Source organism: Vombatus ursinus, unplaced genomic scaffold (assembly GCF_900497805.2).
Source record: "Vombatus ursinus unplaced genomic scaffold, bare-nosed wombat genome assembly UNPS02009205.1, whole genome shotgun sequence".
In the NCBI taxonomy this organism is placed as follows: Eukaryota; Metazoa; Chordata; class Mammalia; order Diprotodontia; family Vombatidae; genus Vombatus; species Vombatus ursinus.
The window spans coordinates 25,083,862-25,109,939 of record NW_020948983.1 but is presented as its reverse complement, the minus strand read 5'-3'; the positions used below and the strand labels follow the sequence as shown (position 1 = coordinate 25,109,939).

The following is a 26,078-nucleotide window of genomic DNA, read 5'->3' as shown; positions in this document are numbered from 1 at the left end:
TCTAACCTCCTCTCTGATAAAACTAGGTGGGCTTTGTCACTTAACCTTTTTTTTAGATCTCAAATTTTACATCTGTAGAATGAGAGAATTGGGATAGAGGACTTTTAGGAGTCTGTTCCTAAAGAAATGGAGCATTTCATCAAGTCTATAATAATTTGATATCTCTTGCTATGTCTATTTAAAAAACATCTGCTAATGGAAGTGATGGAGGTTTTTTGTTACAGATATAAACTTTTTTTTTTCTGTAATCGTTTGGAAGTACACTTGCCTGCACCCTGAATGTACACTGTCTTCTATGTAGGACTATGAGAACATTCTAAACAATTACTCCAGGTTCATTCTAGGACTAGGGATTCTATAGTTAGGCTAGAAATAATAGTAAGAGCAAGGGTGATGTAACTCTAATTTTGTGTGTGTGTGTGTGTGTGTGTGTGTGTGTGTGTGTGTGTGTGTGTGGCCTAAACCAACAGTTATATGGGTATAGGGAACTCTTGGTGAGTAAACTTCTCTCCCAAAGGAGAATAGTAACTGTTTTGTGATTTATCATTTAGAGAACTGCCAGAGGCACTGAGAGGCTGCTAAATGACTAGGCCAGATTCAACCAGCCAGTATGTGTCAGAGACTTGAACACAACTCTCCTTGACTTCAAGACTGGCTCTCTAGCTCCTTAGTAACTATATTTTGGTGGGAAGGGATGATGTACTTATTTCTAAGTGGTGGTAGTAATTCTTTGTGTTGAAAAATTCAGCACATGTGAAGAACATGCATGTCATTCTTAAGGTAGACCCAAAGCAGCATCAAAAATAATAGATGACTCAATTAAATTTCGGAGTGATTTTCAAACTTAGGGTAGGCTAGATGAGTGTAGACAAGCTTGACCTTATGGCTGATTGGGTAAGTGACCAACTCCCTTGTTAGGGCATAGGGAAAGGGACTGGATCTGAACTTTCATCGGTATGAAGACTCCACCTCTACCGAGGCAGGTTGAAGCCTTCTCTGAAACTTACTCTCTTAGAGAGTTGCCTAGATGGTGGATAGGTTAAATCAGTGGTCCATAGTCATTAGGGGTCAGAAGCAGGACTTGAACCCAGGTCCATCTTCCTTTAGAGGCTGCCTCTCTATTCACACTGCTTCCACCTAAGTTATAAGGCTAATAAAAGGTGCTTAAAAGACCATTTAAGATGAAAGTATCAGAGCCCTAGAGCTAAAAAGGTCATCTAGAGGTCGTCTAGTCCAACTCCCCTCATTTTATAGATGAGGAAACTGAGGTCCATGGCCTCTGCTTCCTGAGCCAGGACTCTTAGGTGAAAAGACACAGATACTCAGTACACCTTCCTTTTGACCTGTTAAGGGTGCAAGTATAGCAGGGAACATTTACCTATGAGAGGCTGATGGGGGAGTTATTTTTCAGAAGGGGAGCCTTGCATTGTTTCTCCACCAAGTAAGTATATGCCCCAGGTCAAGCCCAATGTAAAAGAATCTGCTTCGGACAATGCCTGTGTGGTCAGAAAGTTCAGCACTTAGAGGGACAGAGACATGAGCAGAAGCCACAAGTATTTTTTTTGATAGAGAACTACTCTCTAGCTATAGCATTAAGACTATGCCAGTGGTATTTATTCTGATTCATGGGGATGGGACCATCTACCTGTTCTTTACTACCCAGGTCAGACATGCTTGTCAGGTCCACTATATGTCTTAAGGAGAAAACATGCTGTCTTATCATTCTATGTCCATATTGCCTTTCCTTATGGAATTAAGTTCCTTAAAGATAGGAGATGTTTCGTTTTTGCCTAACTTGGTATACAGTGGGCACTTAGTAAATGCTAGTTGATCAATAATTGTCCATTTAGATAGATGTCCATTTAGACTGCCTTCCTTACTCTCTTTCCAGACTTCTTCCATCTCTCACCATTAAAAAAATATTTCCCAGTTGTTACTCATTAATGGGTCTTTTATCCAGCCTTGCTCCAGTCTGCTATAGGGAGGTAGGTAGGTAGAACAGCCAGACTACAGGATTTCAATATATTTTATTAGGTCTAACATCCAGATTCTCATAGTCAACCTAGCTACTTAGTACTACTAAAGGTCTTATCAAAATCTTATATAGTAATATATGGATACTTAGGTTCATAGGGGTGGCAAGCTGGTACAGTGGATAGAGAGACAGTGTTGGAGTCAGGAGGGCCTGAGTTCAAATCCAGTCTCCCTAGGTATGTGACCCTGGGTAAGTCACTTAACTCTGTATGCCTCAGTTCCTTATCTGTAAAATGAGTTGGAGAAGGAAATGGCAAATCATTCCAGTATCTTTGCCAAGAAAACCCCAAGTGGAGTCATGGAGAACGGGACACGACTGAAACAACTCAACAACTTGGATTTATAGGATCACAGATTTTAGAGCTAAAAGGGACCTCAGATGTCATTTAGCCCAACCCCCTCATTGATGAGGAGATTGAGGCCTAGAGAGGTTAAGTGACTGGTTGGCCCAAGGTCATATAGAAAGTTAGTGACAGATACATGACTTGAACCCTAAAGTGTTTTGGAATTAGAATCTAGGAGAAAGAGAGAAAAAGAACTATTGAACAAAGAAACAAACTAAGCTATTTGCAGTATTGTGAGAGCCTGAAATCTTGAAGAGGAAGAGGAATTTAGGTTGCTAAAAAGGAAGTTCAGTTCCTCAAAGAACAGGATGTGGTTGCTTTTGTACTTAGCTAATGAGTTGCTGTAGTTCTTCCTTTTTTTTTTTTTTTAAATGGATGTCATTTATCTTTGTGACTGAGAGAGAGCTTAGGAGAGCAGAGGGCAAAACTTAAGAGATTTTTAGCTGCCAGGCTCTAAAGGCACTGGTTATGAAATAGAGTGCAAGAGGGCACTAGTGTGCACCCACCATGGACCTTGATGTCACCTTTTTGGTGGCCTTGGAAACAGAACAGGAAGTGAAGGAGTTGTACTAACCACTGAAGCATAACCATTTAAGTGAAAGTCCTTGAGTAGTCATGAGCTGGTGCTGCTGGAGGGCACAGTTTGACTAATGGCCTCTTTTCAGCAGGAAAAAAAATGTGGCTCCCACTGATGGAGCTGGGGGCAGTATTCTCAGCAACAAAAGCAAAGAAAGCTTCTCTGACATAAATTGGAAATACAAATTAAATTGAGTTTAGGAGGCTAAATAAGCATTCCCCCAAAGAGCCTGAAGAAAACAAAATGGGTGGTAGATGTGTTGGGTATGAGCAAACAGGGGGCAAGAACAGTGAGTCTCTCCAGCAGTCCTTTTACTCTAGTGGAGGTACTCTGCCACATGAGCATGACAAATACTTGTCTGAATATGGAAGACCCTGTCTCCTGAATGCTTGGTTGGGCTACAGAGTTAGTAGAGGGAGAGTTGGCCAATAAAATGCTTTGTTTTGTTTTGTTTTGTTTTATTTTGAGCCACATCACATTCCTTTGGGTACACAGCATCCTTACTTTTTTTTTTTTCATTTGAGATTAAATGTAATATCTTCTTAAGAATAGAAAACTCCATTAAAAGTAGCATATTTTTAGTTCTTTCATGTTCTGTGGAAGTCTATCTGCCAATCATAGCATCATAGATTGAGTGTTGAAATGAACTTTGAGGTCATCCAGTCATATGATCAAAAATCAAGAGTTGGGAGGGACCTTATAGGTCACCTAGTACAAACTTCTCCTTTTAAAACTGTGGAAATCCAGCAGGGTTAAATGATTTGCCCACAGTCACATAGGTAGAGGTGACAGACTCAGGATTTGAACCCAGGTCCTCTGACCATGGAGCTGGCATTCTTTCCTCTATGCTATATAGCCATTGTGCCCTCTATGATGCTCCATTTTCTTTGAGATCATTATCTTGGTGGAAATCCAAACAGCCCTTCTAAAATCATCATTTTAAGACAGGGTGGCACAGCTTACATTTTAGTTTTGTCTATTTTTCATTTAAATTAATTTTTTTCTATTTACACATTCCTTTAGGAATTCCATTAGGATCATAGATTTAGAGCTGGAAAGGGTCTTAAAAGTCATTCATTCCAACATCCTCATTTTGTAGATGAGGAAATAGAGGCCCAGACAGGTTTAGTGACTTGCCCAGGTCACATAGCTAATAAATATCTAGGCTCTTCCCCTCCCAGATTGATTCATTTGTGAAGGCAAACTAGGCCATCTTTTGCCTCCGTTCTTATCTATCCTTTAATTACTGAAAGAGTGTTGCCTCAGACAAACTGAAAACTGGAAAGATATTAGTTTAAAAAGACCAAGGTCTCCCACTGCATCTGGGGCCATCAAGAGGGGTCCTGACCTATGTCTTGTCACTGGATTCCAATGACCCTGAAAGAGAGAGTGAGGCTGATGACTTTGCATAGCCCTGCCTCACTTAAATCCAATTCACTTGCAAGTCAAGACATTAGTAATGTCATTGGTCTTCTTGGAGAACAAAGGACAGAGGAACAACATCTGAGGCAGATTTGCATCAAGTCTTCTCAGCCCCAAATCCCTATTCCATGTACTATACCATCTTGCCTCTATCTACCATGTGAATGGCTATTGTCTGTCTAGATATTTACTTTGAGGTAATTTAAATTCCAAGGCTTTGTATAGTCCCAGTTTAATACCTCATAGGAGAAGCTTCCTCTTCCTTCACGGTCTTGTCAACTTAAAGAAAGCCCAAAGGACCATGCAGCAATTACATTTTTAAATGAGTAGAACACAAAGGAAAGAACAGCTTTGAATAGTATTTTAATTTGCAAAATGTTAGGGAGTTATTTCAATGATGTCTTTCTCAGATGGTAATCTGTTCTCAGCATGCACATATCAGAGACATAAAATTCAATACGAAGCGGAAGACAGAAAACATCGACTTAATTGCTTCCTCTGAAGAGCAGAGCAGGTGACGAGAGGAGGTCCAGGAAACAAGCTGCTGCCCTAGCTGCTGAGCCTTGGGACCATCAAGCAGGCAGGAATCATGACCTCGTGACTAAATAATAATCCTCTTGACCTTTTCCTTGAAACCTAAGAAAACAGTTTTCAGGCTTTCCTCCTCAAGTCTGCACCCAAAAATACAGCAGCTACCTGCCCTGCTCTTCCCCGCTCCCCAATTCTGTATCTGAGGTCCTGTGAAATCCTTTTCTTTGACTTTTAGTGCATTATATAAGCTTTGCATTTAATTTAATTTTGTGATAAACCAACTTTCCACAAACTAACTGGTTAGAAAGAATGTGATAGTTTCTGCATTGAAATTCTTTTTAAAGCAACAGGAAATCAATGCCACAAGGTTGGTTGGTCCAGTGACTGTAACCCATTTTAGCCCTGCACAAGTGCATAGGAAGAGATGTCATTAAACTTTTTTCCACCATGCCCTCCCCCCATCCTTCACCACCAAGTAGTTGAAATGGTTCATTGTGAAGCTGTTAAACAATTTTTCATCTAAAGCAAAAGCCTGAGCATTACTTAAGATTTATGCTGAGGGTAAAATCAAAAGCACAAAGATGTCTTGTGCCCATAGCAATTCTTACCATTTATAGCGTGACGTTTTGACAGACTATATTTCCTGTTTACACCACAGGAAGTGGGAAACCTGCAGCTACGGGGAAAGAAAACTGTTACAACTCTGGGTGAAGTCCCATCTTGTTCAGAATCAAGAGTTTCAGTTCAAGCAGAGGGTGCTGAGGCTCTTGCCTCAACTACAACAGAATCAGAGCAAGCAAATGTATCCAGGACAGGTATGTTTGAATTTTAAATGGTTTTACATGCTTCTGAATGTGCAACATTTGTCTGGGGAATGGATATATTTGTGAGTTGTGAAAATGAACTTGAAAAGTTTGATTCTAAAACTTGAGTGGAAGTCAAATAGTCATTTTGTGTATCTGTGTATGCATTAGCCTTTCTTAAAGATGTGCCAGAGGGCAGGGTTTGAACTTGGGTCTTCCTGTCTTTTATGCCATCTCTCTATCCACTACATTATACTGCTTCTCCTCTTAAACATTAGCAGATGAAAATTCATCTCCTCCTCTTTCTCCTTCTCCTCCTTCTTCTCCTTCTTCTTCATCTTCTTCTTCTCCTTCTCCTCATCCTTTTCCTCCTTCTCCCCCCTTCCCCTCTCCCTCTTCTCTTTTCTCTTCTGTGCTCTTCTCTTTTCTTGTTTTCTCTTCTCTTCTCTTCTGTCTCTCTTTCTCTCTCTTTCTCTTTAATTTCTGTGGGAAATTCTTAGTAAGGAAACTCCCTCCACCAATGCAGATCAACAACTCATCTGCAACTTATACTTTTGGAGGGTTGCCTTGGGGCACTGAGAGGTCAAATGATTTGCTCATAATCAAACAACTAGGATGCATCAGAATGTTCAGCATTTGAACCCATATCTTCCTGGCTTCCAGGACAACCACTGTATCTCCTATGCTATGCTGCCTCTCAGCCAACAGGAATAATGTGAAGCAATAGTGTGGGAAATAACACTGAGAAGGGACTATGCAGATCTTTCCAGTTCAAGAATGATGTGCTAACTAGCCTGATTTCATTTCCTGTACAATTATCCAGTGACACTCAAAGAGACATCATCATGATGTGCTTATGTCTATTCTTTATGCCTTCAAAACTAAAAGAAATGAGATTTGAGATGATGATGATGATGTGTGTGTACTAGTAGTGGTAGTAGTAGTAGTAGTAGTAGGTTCAAAGGCAATACTATTAGAAATTATGGGAAGCTGCATTTAAAATATTGAGTTATTAAATTAATATGTCATTGTGAATTTCATTTCGTTATTTTACAGTATGAGAACATGGTGTTAGAAGATGTAAAACCTATCATACAGAAGGCCTTAAGTCTATGATATATAGAAAGTATTCTAGATCAGAGAAAGGATGTGACTGAATGATGTATCTATAGATGCCTCTCTTCAAGGTAGTTATCCTGTGATACAGAATACTCTGGATCAAAAGTGGTCTTAGAGAAAGGTACTTTTGAAATGGTCAGTGTTCAAAAGAAATCTTCTATGGAAATTAGGAATTCCACCAAAAGAGCTCCTGACTTTGAATTCAAACTCAATTTCAGATATTAATTTTGTGACCCTTCATGTTTCAAAGCCTCATTTGTAAAGTGAAGACAATAATATCCATTGTCCTTATCTGAGAAGGTTGTTTTGAGGCTCAAATAAGATAATGTATACAGTTATCCTTTTCATATCATGGGGGGCTAGGGGTGTAGCACTCCTGAGATCTGGAAAATTCACATAAAATTTTTGGCTCTCCTTTCATACCAGAGAAGTCTGAATTATTATGATATTAAAAGATAAAATATGTGGATATTATGCAATACTACATATATATTTTATGCATTTCTGAGTTTCTAAACCTTTTCCGTGTTGTCTGCTGGCCTTCATGTGTCATCTTTGGCTTTTGCAAAACTTCCCAAAAATTCCTATTTAATTTCTTATGCTGAACTGCAATATATCAAAACCACGATGGGGAAAGTCGTGATGTGAAAAGGATAACTGTACAAAGTGCTATATAAACCATGAAGTGATATATAAATGTTAGTTAACTCTTGCCATTAGAAGACACTGGGGCTTTTACAAAGAGAAATATTTACATCTAAAGATAACCACAAATATACAAACATATTCCCCCAACGTGTGGAAAGCATAATCCCCCTCCCCTCTTGCACCACCTCAGTCTCTAAAGAAGGGAAGAAGATTACTTTCATAGCTTAATTCAGTTTCCAAAGAGCATAGTCCCAATTCAAAGTCCAAAACCTTCCTTGGGATTGCTTCCCAGGCACCCACATTTTACAAATGGGGCAAATGACCCCCAGAGAAGTGGAGTGATTCTCTCAACATCACACAGCTAGCCAGTAGCAAGGCCTAGCTAGAGCCCAGGTCTCTTAATTCTAAATTCCGTGGTCTTTTGACACCATTTGTAAAAGCAGGCATGAAAATTAGCTTGTTACCTATAGTTTGATGCAGAGGAAAGAATAATAGATGTAGAGACTTGAAGACCTGGGCCTGCCTGGGTACCTGACTATGCTACTTAGTATTTGTGTGACTCTAAGCAAGTCTTTCATCTCTCTAGGCCTTACTATGTTTTCTCATTTTTTTTTATTCCAAGAAAGACACAATCCACTTCTTTTTCTCAAAATCATTGTTTTTTATCAGGAGGGTATCAATAACAACAATAATAACAATAATGGCTACCATTTATATAGCATTTACATTTTGCAGAACACTTTACATATGCTATTTTATTTGTTGCTCACAACCTTGTGAATAGATGTTATTATAATCTGCATCGTATGGATGAGTTAACTGAAGCCAAAAGAGATTAGGGAACTTGCCTAGGATTGCACAGCTAGCACGTATCTTTGAGGCACGATGCAAACTCAGTTATTCTTAATTCAGATTCCAGCATTATATACTGTGCCACCACCAAGCTGCCCAGCTGCTAAGTCTAACCATTAGCATAACTAGTGTGAGAAATTAATTATTTCTCTCTTGTATTTATTAACTAATTATTGAATCAGGACCAAGGTTTTTACCTTTTTCTAGTTCCTCATCCAGAAAACAACCAGTGTGGGAAATCTCTCTTAGAGATTTACTGAGGCCAAGACCTGATCTGTTGGTAAAAGAAGTCCTAATTTTAGGCCAATGGGTACATTCCTGCTCATTGTGTTTACTCTGACAGGTCTGGAAAATGTGGATCCTCCCTTTTGTCAGGAAGGTGATAAGGAAATCGATGTCTCTTTGACCAAGATTTGGGTGACACAGGTCATGTACCCCAAGACACTTATTTTAATATAGCCCACCTTCCATTGGTTAACAAACTGACTAGTTAACAAATCAGTCAGAGTTGATTGCCACCCTACTCTTTGAAGCACCTACTCTTTGAAGGGCATGTAAGCCCTTCATGTAAGCCCCCATGTAAGCACTGTAAGCCACCGCCATTGAGGGTCTTTGGTCTGAGAGGAAATGTTAAATGTTTAGAAGTTAAAGGAATGTCATTTAATTTTTGGATTATTTCACTGGGGAGCCACTAGGGTATTGCCAAAAGAACACTCTGCTCAGAACAGGGAGATCTGCCCAGGGTCACATAGGTAGTAAATGCACAGAGTAGGATTTGAATCAAGTCTTCCTGACTCCAAGTCCAGTGCTCTACCTATTCAACCATATTAATGTGACAACTAAAAAGAGTTGAGAGACATAGTTTCTGGGTAATTTGATCATTTTATTAATAAGGCCAGCATGTTAGTAATAAAATTAAGACTCTCTCAGCAACCATCTGTGAGGCCTTGGGTATCTTTGATCCTCAGATTCCTTATCTATTAAACCAAAAGGCTACTTTGGACGATCTCTGATGGTCCTTCCACCTCCAGAGTGCTTTGATTCCATGAAATTAATGTCCAAGGTTTCTAAATTCGAATTCTGAGACCCTTTCTACCTGCTTGACCCTGGGCAAATCACTTCACTTCTGTCAGTCTCAGTTTCCTCAGCTGTAAAATGGGAATAATAATAGCCCCTATCTCCCAGGGTTGTTGTGAGGATCAAATTAAATGCTATTTGTAAAAGGCTTAGCACAGTGCCTGGCACATGGTAGGGACTTCACAAATGTTCCCTTCCTTTTCTCTTTCCCTTTCTCCCTTAGTAGAATCAATTACGTCTGCCTGGGAGTTAGATGACAATGCTCCAACCAAAAGCATCACCTTTCCATGTACCACATGTGACCAGGCACCCCCATTTTCAGCTATTTTCTTAACATTAGAAGTATCAACTTTTTAATTAGCCTATTCTCATATAAAAGTGTAAATTTTAAGTTCTTTCTTTGTTGCTTAGGCGCCGTCTCACTAGTGAAGCATCCTTTACTTAGAAGACAAGCCCGGGTAGATTACAGCTTTGACACTACAGTGGAAGACCCTTGGGTCCGAATTTCAGATTGCATCAAAAATTTATTTAGCCCCACCATGAGTGAAGACCACGGTCACTTAGATCTCAGGTCTAATGTCAGTTCCAGTGAAGAAAACCGCAAATGTAGCCTCTCTGATGGGGTGTTGCAGAAGCTTGAAACTGCAGGTGACGTTTCCAAAGGCTACAAAGCTGAAGAACACGGCAGTGTGAAGAAAGGCCCTCCAGTAGCTCCCAAACCAGCCTGGTTTCGTCAGAGTTTGAAAGGGCTGAGGAATCGATCTGGAACCACAGACCCCAAAACGCTACCAGATCAAAGCACTCCTGCCCAACCCGGTCCCATTTTGAGGGAGCGCCCTCTGTTCTTAGGCAGAGCTTCATCAATCAAACAAAGGATCAGTTCTTTTGAGACATTCAGTACTTCTCATCCCCCAGAGAAAGGAAACCAGAGGCCGCTTCCCAAGCTCTCCCTCTCAGAGAGAGAAAAATCTGGTAAACAAGATGCAGCAGTCACCACTGGGCTTTTCTCTCCAGGTACCCACCGTACGACTGAGCAGCAGGCTTCTGCGAAGACCCTTCCGCCCCTGGACTCAGACGCTATTTCAGTGCCCAAGGACTTAGACTTGTCTGATTCACCCCCGCCAGCGCGTCCATCCAGCCCCCAGGAAAGCCACGACACTGACGGCGATCTCTTGAATCTGCTCCAGGCAAAGATCACTGAGTCACAGTGCCTCCTTGTGAATAACGCTCCAGTCCAGAGAGCTCGGAGCTTCCCTATGACCACGCACCAGGCTTGTGAGATGAAGGCAACCGAGGAGAAATCTAGCAAGCTCTACTCCATCAGCAGCCAGGTGTCATCAGCCTTAATGAAATCTTTCCTCTGCCTTCCTCCATCTCCAGTATCCTGTGGACATAGTCCGTGGAACCCTCGGGAAAGGTCATCTCCAACGCCTGTGGAAGATATGAGGGCTGTCAGTCCTTCGAATGAAAGTTCTTCTATGGACATGGGGTTTTCACTGAAGTAAGCCATTTAGAGTACCTCCTTCATGCCTCTGAATAGGTTACGGGCCTCAGGAGTCTCCACTGCAGAGCGCATGCCCTCCTGAACTCTGTTCAATCCTGGTTCTATCCAAAAGATAATTATTCCCATCATCAGATTATGAGTGTAGACTTTGAGCAGACTTGGTGATAAACTAGAATCTAAGGACACTTGGAACTTCTTACACTCCTGGGAAAATAGTTCAAATGGGTCTGGGAGAATTCCCCTAGCAGCTAGCTACTCTGTATTAGAAGAGCCATGATCAGATAGATGTTCCCTGTTTAAGACCTTTACCCAAAGACTGGGTCTTAACTGAGTTTGCTTTGTAGGATTATAGGTAGGATTTAGATCTGGAAGCAGCTTTAGAGAACATCTGTCTCATTTTACAAAAAAAGGAAACTAAGGCTCAGATAGGTAATGCAATTTGGCCAAGGTTATACAGATAAGTTAAGTAGCAGAGCTACTTTCCTTCCCTTCTTCTCTCTAAAGGCTCTCTCATTTAATATCTATTAAGCAAGTTTTTATAATTTTTTAGTCCCACATGGCTTAGTTAGGTACACATAGTCTATGGATGACATCAGTTGCAGTCCTCCGAATTTCATAGTCCGTGGTGGAGTGAAGTTCTTCTCACAGTACGTTATTTTTTTCTCTTGTCCCACTAACATGAAAGCCTTTCTGAGCTGAGAGACTATTCTGAGGGTCTGACGGAGAATGAGGAGGTAGAGGAGGATAGCAACTCTCCTCATTCTACATGTGGATCTGGCCAATCTGTCATCTCTCTACTTACTCGGGAAGAATTAAAGAAGCTCATAGAGGAAGTGAAGGCACTAGATGAAGCAACATTAAAGGTACATGTCCTTTCTAAGCATTAGTTCTCAACCATCAAAGTGCTTTGTAATGTGATATATTCCCTGTAGTGATCTAATAGTAAAGATTCTGCAGACTATAGTTCAGTGAATTTGACTGACTCCAGGCAAACTTGCAGCATTTGTTTTTTAAGAATATTATTTATTTATTTTCAAAAATTGATTTCCAAATTCTCTTCCTCCCTCCAGTCCCTCCCCCACTTGTTGATAAGGCAAGCAATATGATATCAACTAAAATGTGGAATCATACAAAATATATTTCTATATTAGCCATGTTGCAAAAAAAAAGTAAGAAAAATAAAGAAAGTGAGAAATTTATACTTTAATTTGCACTGAGAGTTCATCAGTTCTGTCTTTGGAAGTGGATAACATTTTTCATCATGACTCCTTCAGAATTGTCTTTCATCATTGTATTGATCAGCATAGCTAAGTCTTTCACAGTTGATTATCATTACAATATTGCTGTTACTATATACAATGTTCTCCTGGTTCTATTCACTTCACTTTACATCAGTTCATATAGGTCCTCCCAGGTTTTCTGAAACCATTCCCCTTGTCATTTCTTATAGTACAATATTATTCTATCACAATCATATACCACAACTTGTTCAGCCATTCCCCACTTGTTGAGTATCCCCTCAATTTCCAATGCTTTGCCACCATGAAAAGAGCTACTACAAATATTTTTGTACATATATGTCTTTTTCCTTTTTCTTTGATCTCTTTAGAGTATATACCTAGTAGGTATACAATTACATAGGCATGCCTGTAATAACAAGTCTCATATGTCAAACTATTGTCCATACCTGTTACTTCCATTTAGTGTTCAAAGTAGACCATAGGATTCAGTGTAGTACTGCATGATGATTAATATATCGAAGGGGCACCGGGACAGTTCCCTGCCTCAAAATGTTTTCCCCAACCTCTCTGAAATTCCACAATTAGAGATTTGTTCCTTGATTATTTTAGGTTTTCTAGATGTTTCAGTTATAGTGAAGATATTCCAGGTAAGACTAACATCTTAAGTCCTTATCTGTTAACATGTTAATGGAATAGATAGAGGAGCAAAAAAAGTGGGAAGAGGAATCTAGAAAAGACAAATTTGCCCTCTTTTTATTTTTTATTTATTTGTTTGTTTATTTTTATTTTAGATCAGGCCTCTATTTCTTTTGGCTAGGTCCTTCTTTTCTCTTGACCTCAGTTTCTTCATCTGTAAAATGAGAGGATAGAGGAATATTACCTCTAGCTCCAACATTCTATGATTCTAGCCGTTGCATAGGTGAGGAAACTGAAGCCCAGTGAGGGAAAGCAGATTGCCTAAGGTCACACAACCAAGAAGTGCCTTGGACTAATCATTCAAATGCATTTAAATACATTTTAATATTTTCTTTCCATAGCAATTTGACAGCATTCATGTTACCATTTTGCATAAGGAGGAAGGGGCTGGCCTTGGATTCAGTTTAGCAGGAGGAGTTGATCTAGAAAACAAGGCGATCACAGTAAGTAGTCACAGTTTCTGGCCATAGCTCAGGCCTTTGGGAGTTTGGACAGGGGCTGCTCAGTAATTTGAACATGAATGGAGGGTCAGAAAGCCTTGCTAAGAAAGGGTCACTTCTGTCCACCAACCAAGCAAATGTTTACAGTGGCAGCTACCACATCCCTGCCCTCCCCTCTCCACCCCCCAGGTGAAACTTCTGGGTTCAGGTCTTCTGGGGACTGGGGATTCTCAGGTTGGCTTGCTATCTACTAAACCAAGTTGCCTTTCCACATTTAAACCATACTAAATATTAATTTGTGTACTACCCCCCCCATAGGATTGTGGTGAGGAAAGTGCCTTATAAACCCTAAATAATGTAAGTGATTATTATTTGGGACAAAGAGGATGAGCAAACACTTTGTTTCATCTTTAGTTCCAGACATCTAACATTGTGATAGAGTTCCACTGTGACAAAATGATCTGAAGGTTGCGTGGACTTTGTTAGAATGGGATTTTCTCTGTTCTCATGTATGGGTCTTTGTTTTTTGTGTTATATTCAGGTTCACCGAGTATTTCCTAATGGATTAGCCTTTCAAGAAGGGACCATACAGAAAGGAGATGAGGTCCTTTCCATTAATGGGAAATCTCTTAAAGGCACCACACATAATGAAGCCTTGGCCATCATCCGGCAAGCTCGAGACCCAAAGCAGGCCGTCATCGTTACGAGGAAAGTGCAGGAAGATGAGACAGGGCTGAATTCTTCAATGGAGTCTGCATCTTCAGCAGCCAGTGAGGTTTCCACAGAATCAAGTAAGTTTTCCCCATTTTCTGAAGCCCATAGAAACCATGGCACCTGAAAACCCTTCTATTCCTTTCCTGCAAAGTAGTTAAGAACTCTTTTTCCCCAAAGGTTTGGTGCCTGGTCATGGGACTACTTAGGGAAAACAATGGTATGTGTGTATTGGGGAACAAAAGCTATTCAGGCACTTTTGTGCTTTATGAGTGTCCTATTTGATATCCCTTAAGGGTTAGGTAACAATAGTAGTAGTGCCAGGTACCTGTGTAGGATTTTGAGTCTGACATGGTACTTCTTGGTCCAGACCAAAAGATCTTCACATTTTTGCATTGTGGCCCACTTGGGCAGTATGATGAGGCCTATGGAGGTCTTCTCAGAATGAAATTTCTAAATCTATGAAATAAAATACATAGGATTACAAAGAAAACTAATTATGTTGAAATAAAATTATCACATTCAATGGTGTAATTCAGGCTCAGAATACCTCTCTTGCTCTGGGCCTCATCCCCCACTTAGCTGTCTTTCTGGCCCAAACCCACCATCACACCCTGATGTCTGGGGCACCCAACAATGGGAGGAAAGACAACCCAAGGGGCATTATCTCCTGCAAAGCCAGCTTTGCACATTCTGGAGCCATTGTCAACAATGAGAACAGCAATATCATCATCCACAAGGAACTTTGGAGTGGCAAGTTCAAACACTGCAGAGAGAGAGAAGGTGGTACCACATCTGGAGGCAGGGGGAAAGCAAGCACATGCTGGATAGAAGAGCTCACAGCTCTTGGGTGGAAGAGCTAGGCATAGCTTTGTACTTTTTATAGAACATGGTGTATTATATTTATCTCTGGTGTATCTCCATTCTAAATTATAAACTCTATGAAGGCAGAATCCATGTGTTATTTAGTTTTTCTATCTCCCTTAATAGCGATATAGTATGAAACAGTGAGTAAAGAGCAGACTGATTTCAGACAGCACAAGATTTTAGCGGCCTTTCTTTGGTCAATAAACAAAGGCATGCTTCCCAACAGCCAGCCGCAATCCAAGTTATCACATTTTGCTTCAGGAATGGCTTTGTTTGAAGGGTAAGACTACTCTGCATTAATATTTATAGATTTCTCTGCTTTGAGGAAGTGACCCATTTCTACTTATGCTCAGATATGAAGTCTGGTTTGCACTCCCACCACTACTATACTGTCCAAGGTCATAAGTCACCTCCTAATCACTTTGACTCTCTGGAGCATTCCACCCTAATGAATGTAGCCCCCCAATACACACACCTCCCCCCCCCAGTAAAGGCATTTATTCCAGGTAACACACCAAGCAGGCTCCTCCTTAAGGGAGGTAGCACCCCAGCGAGAATAACTTAGGGATTTTATAGAAGAAAACCTGCGGCCACACACTCCTTTTGCCTTTGTGAAACTATTTAATGCTGATTCCTCTTTTGACTCTTTGACTGTTCGATCTGATCACTTTCTTCCTGCCCCCCCCCCAAAAAAAGTTCTTCAAATCTCAGACTTTATTCCTCTGATCTTCTCTTTTTACTCTCCTCAAATGAGATTATTTACTTACTTTGTGAATTTAATTTTATTTGCAAATTTTGCTTTGACATTTCTTTGGGGCCAATTTTTATTCTCTGGCCCACCAACTGGATCTCTTCAGTGCCTTCATGCCATGGTAAAAAAAAATATATATATATATATATATATATGATAATCCTCATAAATTCTGTGAATGGGATAAAGAAAATCCCCTCCTACTTCTTCCCTTTCCAGTTTTTTCCTGAAAGACCATATCAGAATATTTAGCTTATTCATCCTTATGGGGAGCACCTAGAAGAAAGCCAGACTTTATGGCAACATGCCAAAATGATAACACATAGAATGCTGGAAACAAAAAGGACCTTTCATTAATATTGATGGGGAATTTTGTTCCAAATTTGAATCAGACAATTTTAAAGCTGAAAGAGAGTTTAAAGATCGTCAAGTGACTACATCCTATCTAGTCCAATCCCTTCATTTCTCTGATAAGGAAACTGATACACAGAGAGATAGATTAACTTTTCTAGAGTCACAAAGCTAGTAGCAAAACTGGGATTAGAACTCAGGTCTAATAAATCCTCTGACAGTAAAGCTTTTTTAACTATGTCAGTCTGGGAACAGAGGGAGGTACGAAGAATTCTGTTCTATTTTAACTCTTGGTCAGAGACGCGATTTCTAGCTGAAGTATACCATGGTCTGGCAAAGACTTACACCCCCAAGGCATTTTTGAGTGGGGGGGAAAGAGACATGGAATAGCTGTGTGCAGTCACCCCTGGGTGCAGAAACATCTAGAAAGAGATGGGAGTAATCTTCTCTTAATCGAAAGGAGGCTGACTTTTTGTGAGGAGAGGAAATGATTGACTTCAAGAAGGAAAAAAAATATCAGAGTGTAATAAGCAATTGAATACATGGGGCAGGGAGATGGAAGGGAGGGAGCTTACAAAAGGAAGAGTATGATGGTATCAAGATAAATTAGATCATGTGCAAAAAAAGAAGGAGGAGGAGGAGGAGGACTAGGGAGGAGGAAGAAAAGGAGAAGCAGCTATTTTAGAGGGAAGAAGAGGAATTCATTCCTAGACATGTTAAGTTTTAGGAAGACCATACAAGTCTATTGCTCTATTGCTGATGTGTGTCTCTGTGTCCCATTCAGGCCTCTTGGAAATTTTAGACTTGAACCTGGATGATATGTTAAGGCTAGAAATGGAGCTTTAGGGAGTTCACTATGTAGCAAAATAGAGTTGTGACTGAACAGTAGAGTGGGTGTTTTAAATTGTAGGCAGTTACTCGTCCTTAGCATGTAAGGACACACCTTGCCCTACTCTCCCATGCTGCAGCTGGCACAACAACTGAAAGGCGAAAAAAACCCAAATAAACAAACAAAAAAAAACCCTCGAAAACCTGTTGATTAGTGGGTTTGATACCAATAGGAATAATTTTGTAATAAAACAGGCTGAGAGAGGGAGAGTAGATTTGCATGCGTTTCTTCTATTCCATTCACAGCACTCCTGAAAACTCTATGTGTAACTTTTAATAGGTTTTTGTTGCTGGCAGTGAATTGTACACTCATTTCTCTGTTAGCACAATAGCCCTAAGAAGGTCTATTTGGCTGGTGTTCGAGAATACCGTGTGAAGCCTTAGAAAAGTGCCTTTTAAAATGTTGCAAAAGAACCTCAACTCACTAAGAAGCTTGTTGGCCTGAATTGGAGCAGCCTGGCCCCTCTGCAGGCAGGGAAATGAAGTAGATGCTGATAAACAGGTTATATTAATCCCTCTAAAGTCTAGCTACTTAGGGAATATTGTAATTGTCAATGAGATAATTTTTAGACTCCACCTAGCACATGAACAGACTCTAATCATTCCATTTACATTTAAACAGAATTTGTATCATGACATGACAAAATGCCAGGACAAAAGAATAGCTACTTTAACTATTTTCTCTATAAAGTCTTTCAGTGATCGAATTTGTTGCTGTATATGTCACTGACTGTGAATGTTGAAGTCAATTCTATTCTAAGTCAGGCCAGAAACAGTTGGTTTCTTCTAGTTCAGAGGTTCTAAACATTTCTGTGTGTCAGGGTCTCCTCTGATAGGTTGGTCAAATCTTATGGAAGTCATAGAATAATTTTTTTCTGCATAAAATAAAATGCATAGGATAACAAAGGAAACCAATCACACTGAAGCAAAGATGTAATTTCTCTCTCTTTCTCCACCCTTACTCCAAGTTCAAAGACCCTCTGAAATCTGTCCTAGGTCAAGATCCCAGGTTCTAATCTTTTTAGAAATGCAGTTTTGTTGTGCTTTGTCTTAAACATGGATATCGTTCTCTTTTCATCCACTTCCATGGTTTTAAGTTTGTTATGATTTCATTAGCAGGGCGACCTGGGTTGGGGAAGAGTTGAGGAATTCTTTCTAACAAGGCAAGTTAGCATCTACTCTGCAGCTTACTGTGCTTACTGCTGACAGGAGTGATTTTGGAATAAAACAGGCTGAGAGAGGAAGAATAGATTTGCATGGGTTTCTTCTACTCTATTCGTGGCACTTCTGAAAAAACTAGGTGTTTTAGGAAGGCCATACAAGTCTTAGGAGAGTTGTCTAGGAAACTGAGAATTTAATTAGTTCTATTTATTTTATTTTTTATTTATGGAATAAAACAAGTATTTCCATAACATAGGACAATAAAAAAAAAGATGATTGCGTACTTAGTTTTTCCAGAGTCACAAAGCCAGTATGTGTCAAAGGAAGAACTGAACTGAGGTCTTTTTGGTTGTTTCTCTCTCTCCATTGCACCACAAGGTTTCCATAATTACATGGTTTCACTTACCACCTGTATATGGATGTCTCCTATATTTCTAGCTCTAGTCGTGACCACTACCTTGAGTTCCACAGTCTTATTTCCATCTCTACATAGGATGTAATTTAAGATAAAATTTCCAACTCAACATTTTGAAAACAAATCTTATTCTATGTATTCTAATGCCCCTCCCGACTTCTAAAAACCAAGCAAACAACCAGACGGCAACAACAAAAACCCTGACAGAAATTGGCCACTTTTCCTAATGTCCCTATTTCTATTGACCAGGGCCAAGAGTCTTAATCAGAGTCACTCAGGTGCAAGACCAATGCATCCTTTTTGTCTCTGTTCTCTCCCTCATAGCCCACAACCAGCCAGCAGTTATGAAGGCTTATTGATTTATGTCTGTAATTTCACTCAAAGGCATCTCCTTTCTAGCCTGTTTGTTTCGGCAGTGTGCTGAAACTAGCTCATTCTGACTTCAAGGAGAGGGGATCAGGAAAGTTTCAGCATGTGCATGTGCACCCTACACACTGGCAAATGCTGCAGATCAGGGCTTGTTTATGGTTTTGTTAATTGTCTAGACTTCAGAAAGTGATGGAGAAAATATTAATAATGCAGATTAAATCTAAAAGCATCCAACTACTTTTTTTTTTTTCTTTCAGAAGATCTGAGTTCAAATACCACCTCAGGTACTTGCTAGCTGTGCAAGGGCAAACCGCTTAATCCCCTGGAGCCCCTCAGTTCTGTGTTCTGTAAAATGAGAATAACAATAGGATCTACCTTACACAACTGTTGTGAGCATTACATGAAATAATATGTGTAGGGGCAGCTAGGTGGTGCAGTGGATAGAGCTCCGGCCCTGGATTCAGGAGGACCTGAGTTCAAATCTTGCCTGAGACATATAATACTTACTAGCTGTGTGACCCTGGGCAGGTCACTTAACCCCATTGCCTAGCCCCGCCCTCCCCTCCCCCCAAATATATATGAGCACTTGCTTTGAACACCTTATGCAACTAGTGAGCCATTGTCATGCTCTGTAAGCAGAGGTTGTTCCCTGAAATAGCCCCTAATTGTGCTCTCTGCCTCAAGCCTCTTCTGGACTCCTATCTCTTCTCTACCAAATCTTCACTGTCACTAAACTGGCAGATCTGACCGTGTCACACACACATCCCCACTCCTCAGCTCAACAAACGCCAGTGGCTCCCTATTACTTCTAGAATCCAATAGAAAGTCATATTTGGCATTTAAAATTTTTCACAATCTGGATCCTTCTTACTTTCCTAGCATTATTATACACATTACTCTTCTTTCCATGTATTCTTCAGCCAAGCCACGTAGGCCTTCTTGCCATTCCTCATACACGACGATCTATCTCTCATCCCTGTGCCTTTGCCCTTGCTGTTCTCTCTCCTCACTAACATCTGGGTCCCTTCAAGACTCAGCTAGAGTGCCCACCCTTCCTGCAGGAGGTCCTTCTTGGTTTCCCCTTCCCCCTCAGCTGCTAGGACCCTTCTACTTCCCACCTTTCCACCCCAGGTTGCGTTATATCTGTTTTGTATGTGTTTGTAGGCACTACCTACATGTGCACATATATATGTATCTATGAACATGCAAACTACATGCAAAGCAGATATGCACACACACGTTGTTTACCCAATTCGAATGTAAATTCCTTGAGGTTTAGGACTATTCCACTTTGGTCTTTGTATGGCCGGTGCAAAACGAGGACACTGTGCTTAATAAAGCTTCCTGGCGGATTGACTGCTAGCCACCCATACTCCCCAAGGCCCTGTCCTGGGCTCTTTTCTCTGTTTCCCCGTGCTATTTCACTTGATGATCTCATCAGTTCACAGCTTCCTCTCACCCCTCCTCTGCCATGTCCAGTTAGTTGCCAGGTCCTGTAGTTTCTACCTCCATAACATCTCTTGTGTATACCAGCTTCTCACCTCTGACACCGGTGCAGACCCTCTATCACCACCTACCTAGACTCTTGCAATAGCCTGCTGTGTTCGGTCTCTCTACCACTCTAACCTATCCTCCATTCACCTACCAACATAATCCTCCTAAAGCACAGTCCCTCATGTCACACACCCTCTTCCCATCCCACTTCCCTCACTCAATAAACTCTTGTGGTTCCGTTACCTTAAGGATCAAATATAAACTTCTGTGACTTGCAAAGCCCTCCATAACCTGGCCCTTTTCTCCTTTTCCAGTCTTTTTATACCTCCCTCCCTTCTCCCTAGTATGTATTCTGCAACCCAATAACACCACCCTCCTTACTGTTCCTCATGTATGATACTCTATCTTTTGACTCCAAGTGTTTTCACTAGTCTAGTTTCCTAATGCCTAGGACTTTCTCTCTGTTCTTCACCTCCTAGCTTTCCTGTCTTCCTTCAAGGGTTAGCTAAAGTCCCATCATGTGCAAGAAACCTTTCTCGATCCCTCTAAATGCTAATAATTTCCCTCCTGAGATCATCTCCAATTTATCTTGTATATATCTTGTTTGTATATAGTCGTTTACACATTGTCTCATTAGATTGTGAGCTCCTCGTGAGAAGGGACTGTTGTTCGCCATTCTTTGTATCTCTAGTGCTTACCTTAGTAACTGGCACATAGTCGGTCTTTAATAAATGCTAGTTGACTGAGTGATTAAGAAGTCCAGCTATTCAGAATGTGGGAATATGCTGGTATATAAATCAGGCTAAATTCAAAACATATAGTGGTCCATAATGGGGAAGAAATCCTAGGCTACAACCCAAGACAGCATTTTCAGACTGCCCAGCTGATACTTGGGCATTACCATATAGGTGCTCCACCATGGCACCCTCATAACCTGGAAGAGAGTCAAGATCCCTTGATTTTTTTTTTTTTTTTGGTGCGGCAATTGGGGTTAGGTGACTTGCTTGGGGTCACACAGCTAGTGTCAAGTGTCTGAGGCCGGATTTGAACTCAGGTCCTGTTGACTCCAGGGCCGGTGCTCCATCCACTACATCACCTCGCTGCCCCAAGATCCCTTGATTTTTAAACTAAATTTATATTTTAAACAAGGTTCTCTCTACAACATTTTGCCAGGGAATGACCTCCTCAACCTTCAATTATGACAGGAGGGAGACTTGACTGATTCCAAAAGTTTTTATAAATTAGATACCCTAATTTTAAAAGAATTCTCAGAGGCAGCTAGGTAGTACAGTGGATAGAGCACCAGCCCTGGAGTCAGGAGGACCTGAATTCAAATCCAGCCTCGGACACTTAACACTTACTAGCTGTGTGACCTTGGGCAAGTCATTTAACCCCATTGCCTAGAAAAAAAAAAGAAGTTGAACTCTGATTAACTAAAAAAAAACAGGGAAAGTCTCAGGGAAGAGATAATGAAGTATAATGTCTCCTTCACAATGAAGAGTTGGTGGACTAGACAGAATATTGCATACCAGATGTGGTTATTGTGTTGAATGATTTTGCATACTTGTTTTTTTCTGTTATAAGGGAGGATTCAACGTGGAGGAGGGGGTAGCGTTGAAATGACTGAGATATAAAGACAAAAGGCATCGAGAGAACATTTTTTTTAATAAAAGAAAGAAAATACAGGCTCTGTGCAATTAAATGATTTGTCCAAAGTCATTCAGCTATCAAATAAATGAACTAGGATGTGAACCCACATCTCCTAGTTCTAAGTCCCACATTCTTGCCATTATATTACACTGCCTCTCTAAGAAACTAGAGGTCAGGGTAGGTGCAGGAGCTTGGGTGGGGTGGGGTAGTACAGCTAGTACTGAGTGGAGCAAATTATGAGGCTAATAACTGGTTCTTGAATATCAGAGGAGACAGGACTCCTCTTCAAGTAGAGATGCAAGAAGTGCTTAGGCTGTCCATCAGAGTCTGAGAGCCAAGGGCAAAGAGCCCTCTGGCTGAAGCCTCAGCCTTCTGTGCCTGGGAAGAGTGGGTGGAAATAGAGATTCAGAGGTTGTCTCATTCCCCGGCAGTACACACCCAACCGCTAGCCTCCCACTTGAGGAAGTTAGTGCCATTATAAGTGGGGCTACTTTTGTCAAAATGGTGGCAGACTCAGCGAAGGGAGTATGCTGGTCAGTAAATATGCACAACAGCTGCTTGATTTTTTGCCAACGATGTCTCACCAAATAGGCCGAAGAGTAAACTTCCCTTACGTGACCTTCTGTTTTTCCCCAGCAACTGAAGTTACCATCTGTACTGTAACTCTCGAAAAGACATCTGCCGGTTTAGGATTCAGTCTGGAAGGAGGAAAGGGCTCAATTCATGGAGATAAGCCCATATCAGTTAACAGAATTTTCAAAGGTATGAAACTAGTAGGGTATCAATCTTTCTCCCTGGAGGCATGTGAAAAAACTCTCTGAAATCATTTAATATTTTTCAGGCCGTCAATATTTCACATGGACTATACTGCATCTGAGAAGTAGCATGGCATAGCAGATAGAATGCTGAACCTCAAATCAGAAAAATCTGGGTTCAAATCTCACCTTTCATACTTTTTAGCTATCTCAGCCGGAGCAAGCCACTTATCTACTCTGTGCCTCAGGCAAATCTGTAAAGACTTGTCCAATATTAAATAAATAAATTTCCATGGCCTCCAGGCCTATGTAAATTGATCTAAGGAACTCCTCCATTTGGTATTTAAAGCTCTTGGTAACCTGGTCCCTCCTTACCTTTCCTGGCTTCTTAAAAATTACTCTGTAATTGGCCTGCTTGCTATTCCTCACACCTGGTCCTCCACCATCAGATTCTGCATCTTTGTACTCACTGTTCCCCATGTCTGGAATGTTATTCCTAGTCTCTTCTGATTGCTGGCTCCCTTCAAGACTGGGCTTCAATCCCACCTTCTTTTTTAATTTTTTTTTTTTATTTTTAGGCAGTTGGGGCTAAGTGACTTGCCCAGGGTCACACAGCTAGTAAGTGTCAAGTGTTTGGTCTGGGGCTGGATTTGAACTCAGGTCCTCCTGACTTCAGGGCCGGTGCTCTATCCACTGCGCCACCTAGCTGCCTCTGAATCCCACCTTCTTGTGAGAGGCCTTTCACAGTCCCTCTCTTCCCCACTCTGAGATTACTTTCCATTTATACTGAATGTGTGTATATGTACATATTTCTTTACTGTTGTCTCGCCTATTAGAATGTGAGCTCCTGAAGAACAGATACTATGGCTTGTCTCTCTTTGTGTCCCTGGTCTTTAGGACATTGTTGGACACATAGCAAGCACTTAATAAATTATGATTGATTTACTGACTTTGAGGGGCAGTCAGTCATAGAATATTTGATATGGAAGAGAACTTTGAAATCATCTTGTCTCACTTTCTTATTTGATAGATGTAGAGACTGCGGCAGAGACGGAAGTGACTTGCCCAAGGTCTCTCCCACGTCTAGTAAATGAAAGGACTGGGATTTGAATTTAGGTCTCCTGATTTCTGACCTTTTCTGCTCTTTTCACTGCACTGTGTGGTTTCCATGAGCGTGGGTCTGGGAGGTATACCTGAGAATGTTTCTATGAATACCATCACCTTGTGTGACTTTGAACGAAGCCCCTCCCCCATGTCTCCTTGTCCCTAGGCCTCAGAGGTACCTGGAATATTCTAAGTAGCAAGAGAGCACTTCTGTAAGCAGAAGGAGGGTGTCTTCACAGTTTTCCAGATTTTTAATCCACTTCAGGGTATCCAGTTCCCCTGACACTACTGGGAGCCTGGGAGTACCTAAAAACCTCCCTGTCTCCTAAACACACCCTTTGGCCAGGAGGCTGCCTTAATCAAGGCATACTCAGGCTTCAGAAGTGTGGAAAATTGCATTTTTACTCAGGCCATCAGTCCATCAATAAACATCCATTAAATGCCTACTGCATGTCAGGGGAAGCTAGGTGGCACAGTGGATAGAGTTCTGGGCCTGGAGTCAGGAAGACTCATCTTCCCCAGTTCAAATCTGGCCTCAGACATTTACTAGCTGTGTGACCCTGGGCAAGTCACTTCATCCTGCTTGCCTCAGTTTCCTCATCTGTAAAATGAGCTGGAGAGGAAATGGCAAACCATTCCCAGTATCTTTGCGAGAAAACCCCAGATGGGGTCATGAAGAGTCAGCTACGGCTCAACAAGAACACTTATGTGCCGGGCATTGTGCTAAGCCCTGGGGACACAAGGAAAAGCAAAAGAATCTCTGCTCTCAGTCCAATGGAGCATTTTCCCATCTGGCAAAAACACTAGGAAATGTGTTAGTCCAATTTCTGAATAATCCTGAAAATCTCCGAGTTGTCTTAGCACGCATTTAGTTTAATGGGAAAATTTCTAGTTGTTCTGCTGTCTGATTTTTTAGACATTCCCTGGCATCTTTGAGGCAAGTATTTATTCTCTTGGTTGCTTTTCTCTCCAAGTAAAATAGCAGAATAACCTCTCCCCATCAACTCTTCTTCCCTATTCCCAGGGGTAGCTTCAGAACAAGGTGATGCAGTCCAGCCGGGAGATGAAATATTGCAGCTCAACACTACCACAATGCAGGGACTTACTCGTTTTGAAGCCTGGAACGTTATCAAGTCTTTACCTGATGGGCCCGTCACGGCTGTCATCAGGAGAAAAGGCCTCCATCCCTCCCTGGCCAAATCTTCTGAACAGTCTCAGGGGAAGGACTGACAGTTGCAGCCCAGAAGCAACCAACATCTCCCTCCCTTAAATTGCTCTCTCTCAGGACCTCTTCTCCCACTGTGCAGATGTTGGGAAAGTCCAGCTGCTTCACTCCGGCAATTGCTGGATATCATCAACTTTCTGGGACATCATCCAACAGCAGGTTGTCCAGAAAATAAAGATCCACGACTGCCTCCAGAATCTTAATATTCTGCAACAGCGGATCATAAAAACTGTGTAGACTTTGTAAAAAGAATATACATACATAGAGATCAAATAGAGATCATATTGGTGATACAATGATATAATAAAGATAGGTGAATTTAATTCACCTCAAAAGCCATTTTCTGATTAAAATTGTTTTAATTGGGCCAGGGAAAGCAATGGGAAACTTGGGGTTGGGGAGGAAGTGGGGGTTGTGTAACTTTGGAAGATAGAATTGGTACCAATGGGTAGGGGATTTCCTAAGCACATCAGGGAATTTTTATGTGATGAGTGAAAAGAGGAAATGGGGATTGCTAGATGGCAGGCTTTTGTATAGAGGTGGACCTGATTCATATGATTTAAGACTTTATGTATCTGAAAAGAATCATTGGGGGAAAGAGAGAAGGGGCTAACACACATATGTATGGGTATATATCTACATGTGTGTATTGTGCATATATATGTGTGTATGTGTGTGTGTATATGTGCTAAAAGTAATATATTGTATTTCTCTAGTACCTTTATTCAGTGATCTCAGAGTACTTTATGTCAGTTCCTGTAACATTAACTTTGTCTGCTCTGGAGGGCTGGGTTTCTATCCCAATCTTGACAACTGACTTGGGTAGTTAGGTGGCAATGGACAGGGTGCTAAACTCAGTCATGAAGGTCTGAGTTCAAATCCTGCCTTAGACACTTACTAGCTGTGTGATCCTAGGCGTCACTTAACTTCTGCCTGCCTCAGTTTCCTCATTTACAAAAGAGGAATAATAGAATCTAACCCTCAGGATTTTTGTGAGGATCAAATAAGATAAAAGTGCTTTGCAATTCTTAAAATGCTATATAAATGCC

General features: G+C 41.0%; 1 protein-coding gene across 1 annotated transcript in view; it reads left to right on the top strand.

The window, feature by feature from the left end:
• The window catches only part of IL16 (interleukin 16), a 111,267-nt gene extending 85,899 nt beyond the window's left edge, over window positions 1–25,368 (top strand). Inside the window, exons 12-18 of the mRNA XM_027851665.1 lie at window positions 5,567–5,723; window positions 9,819–10,908; window positions 11,597–11,774; window positions 13,190–13,291; window positions 13,830–14,079; window positions 22,582–22,707; window positions 24,829–25,368. Coding sequence (XP_027707466.1) covers window positions 5,567–5,723; window positions 9,819–10,908; window positions 11,597–11,774; window positions 13,190–13,291; window positions 13,830–14,079; window positions 22,582–22,707; window positions 24,829–25,034 — 2,109 coding nt within the window. The 3' untranslated portion in view covers window positions 25,035–25,368. The remainder of the gene's footprint in view (window positions 1–5,566; window positions 5,724–9,818; window positions 10,909–11,596; window positions 11,775–13,189; window positions 13,292–13,829; window positions 14,080–22,581; window positions 22,708–24,828) is intronic.
• The last annotated feature ends 710 nt before the right edge of the window (window positions 25,369–26,078 follow it).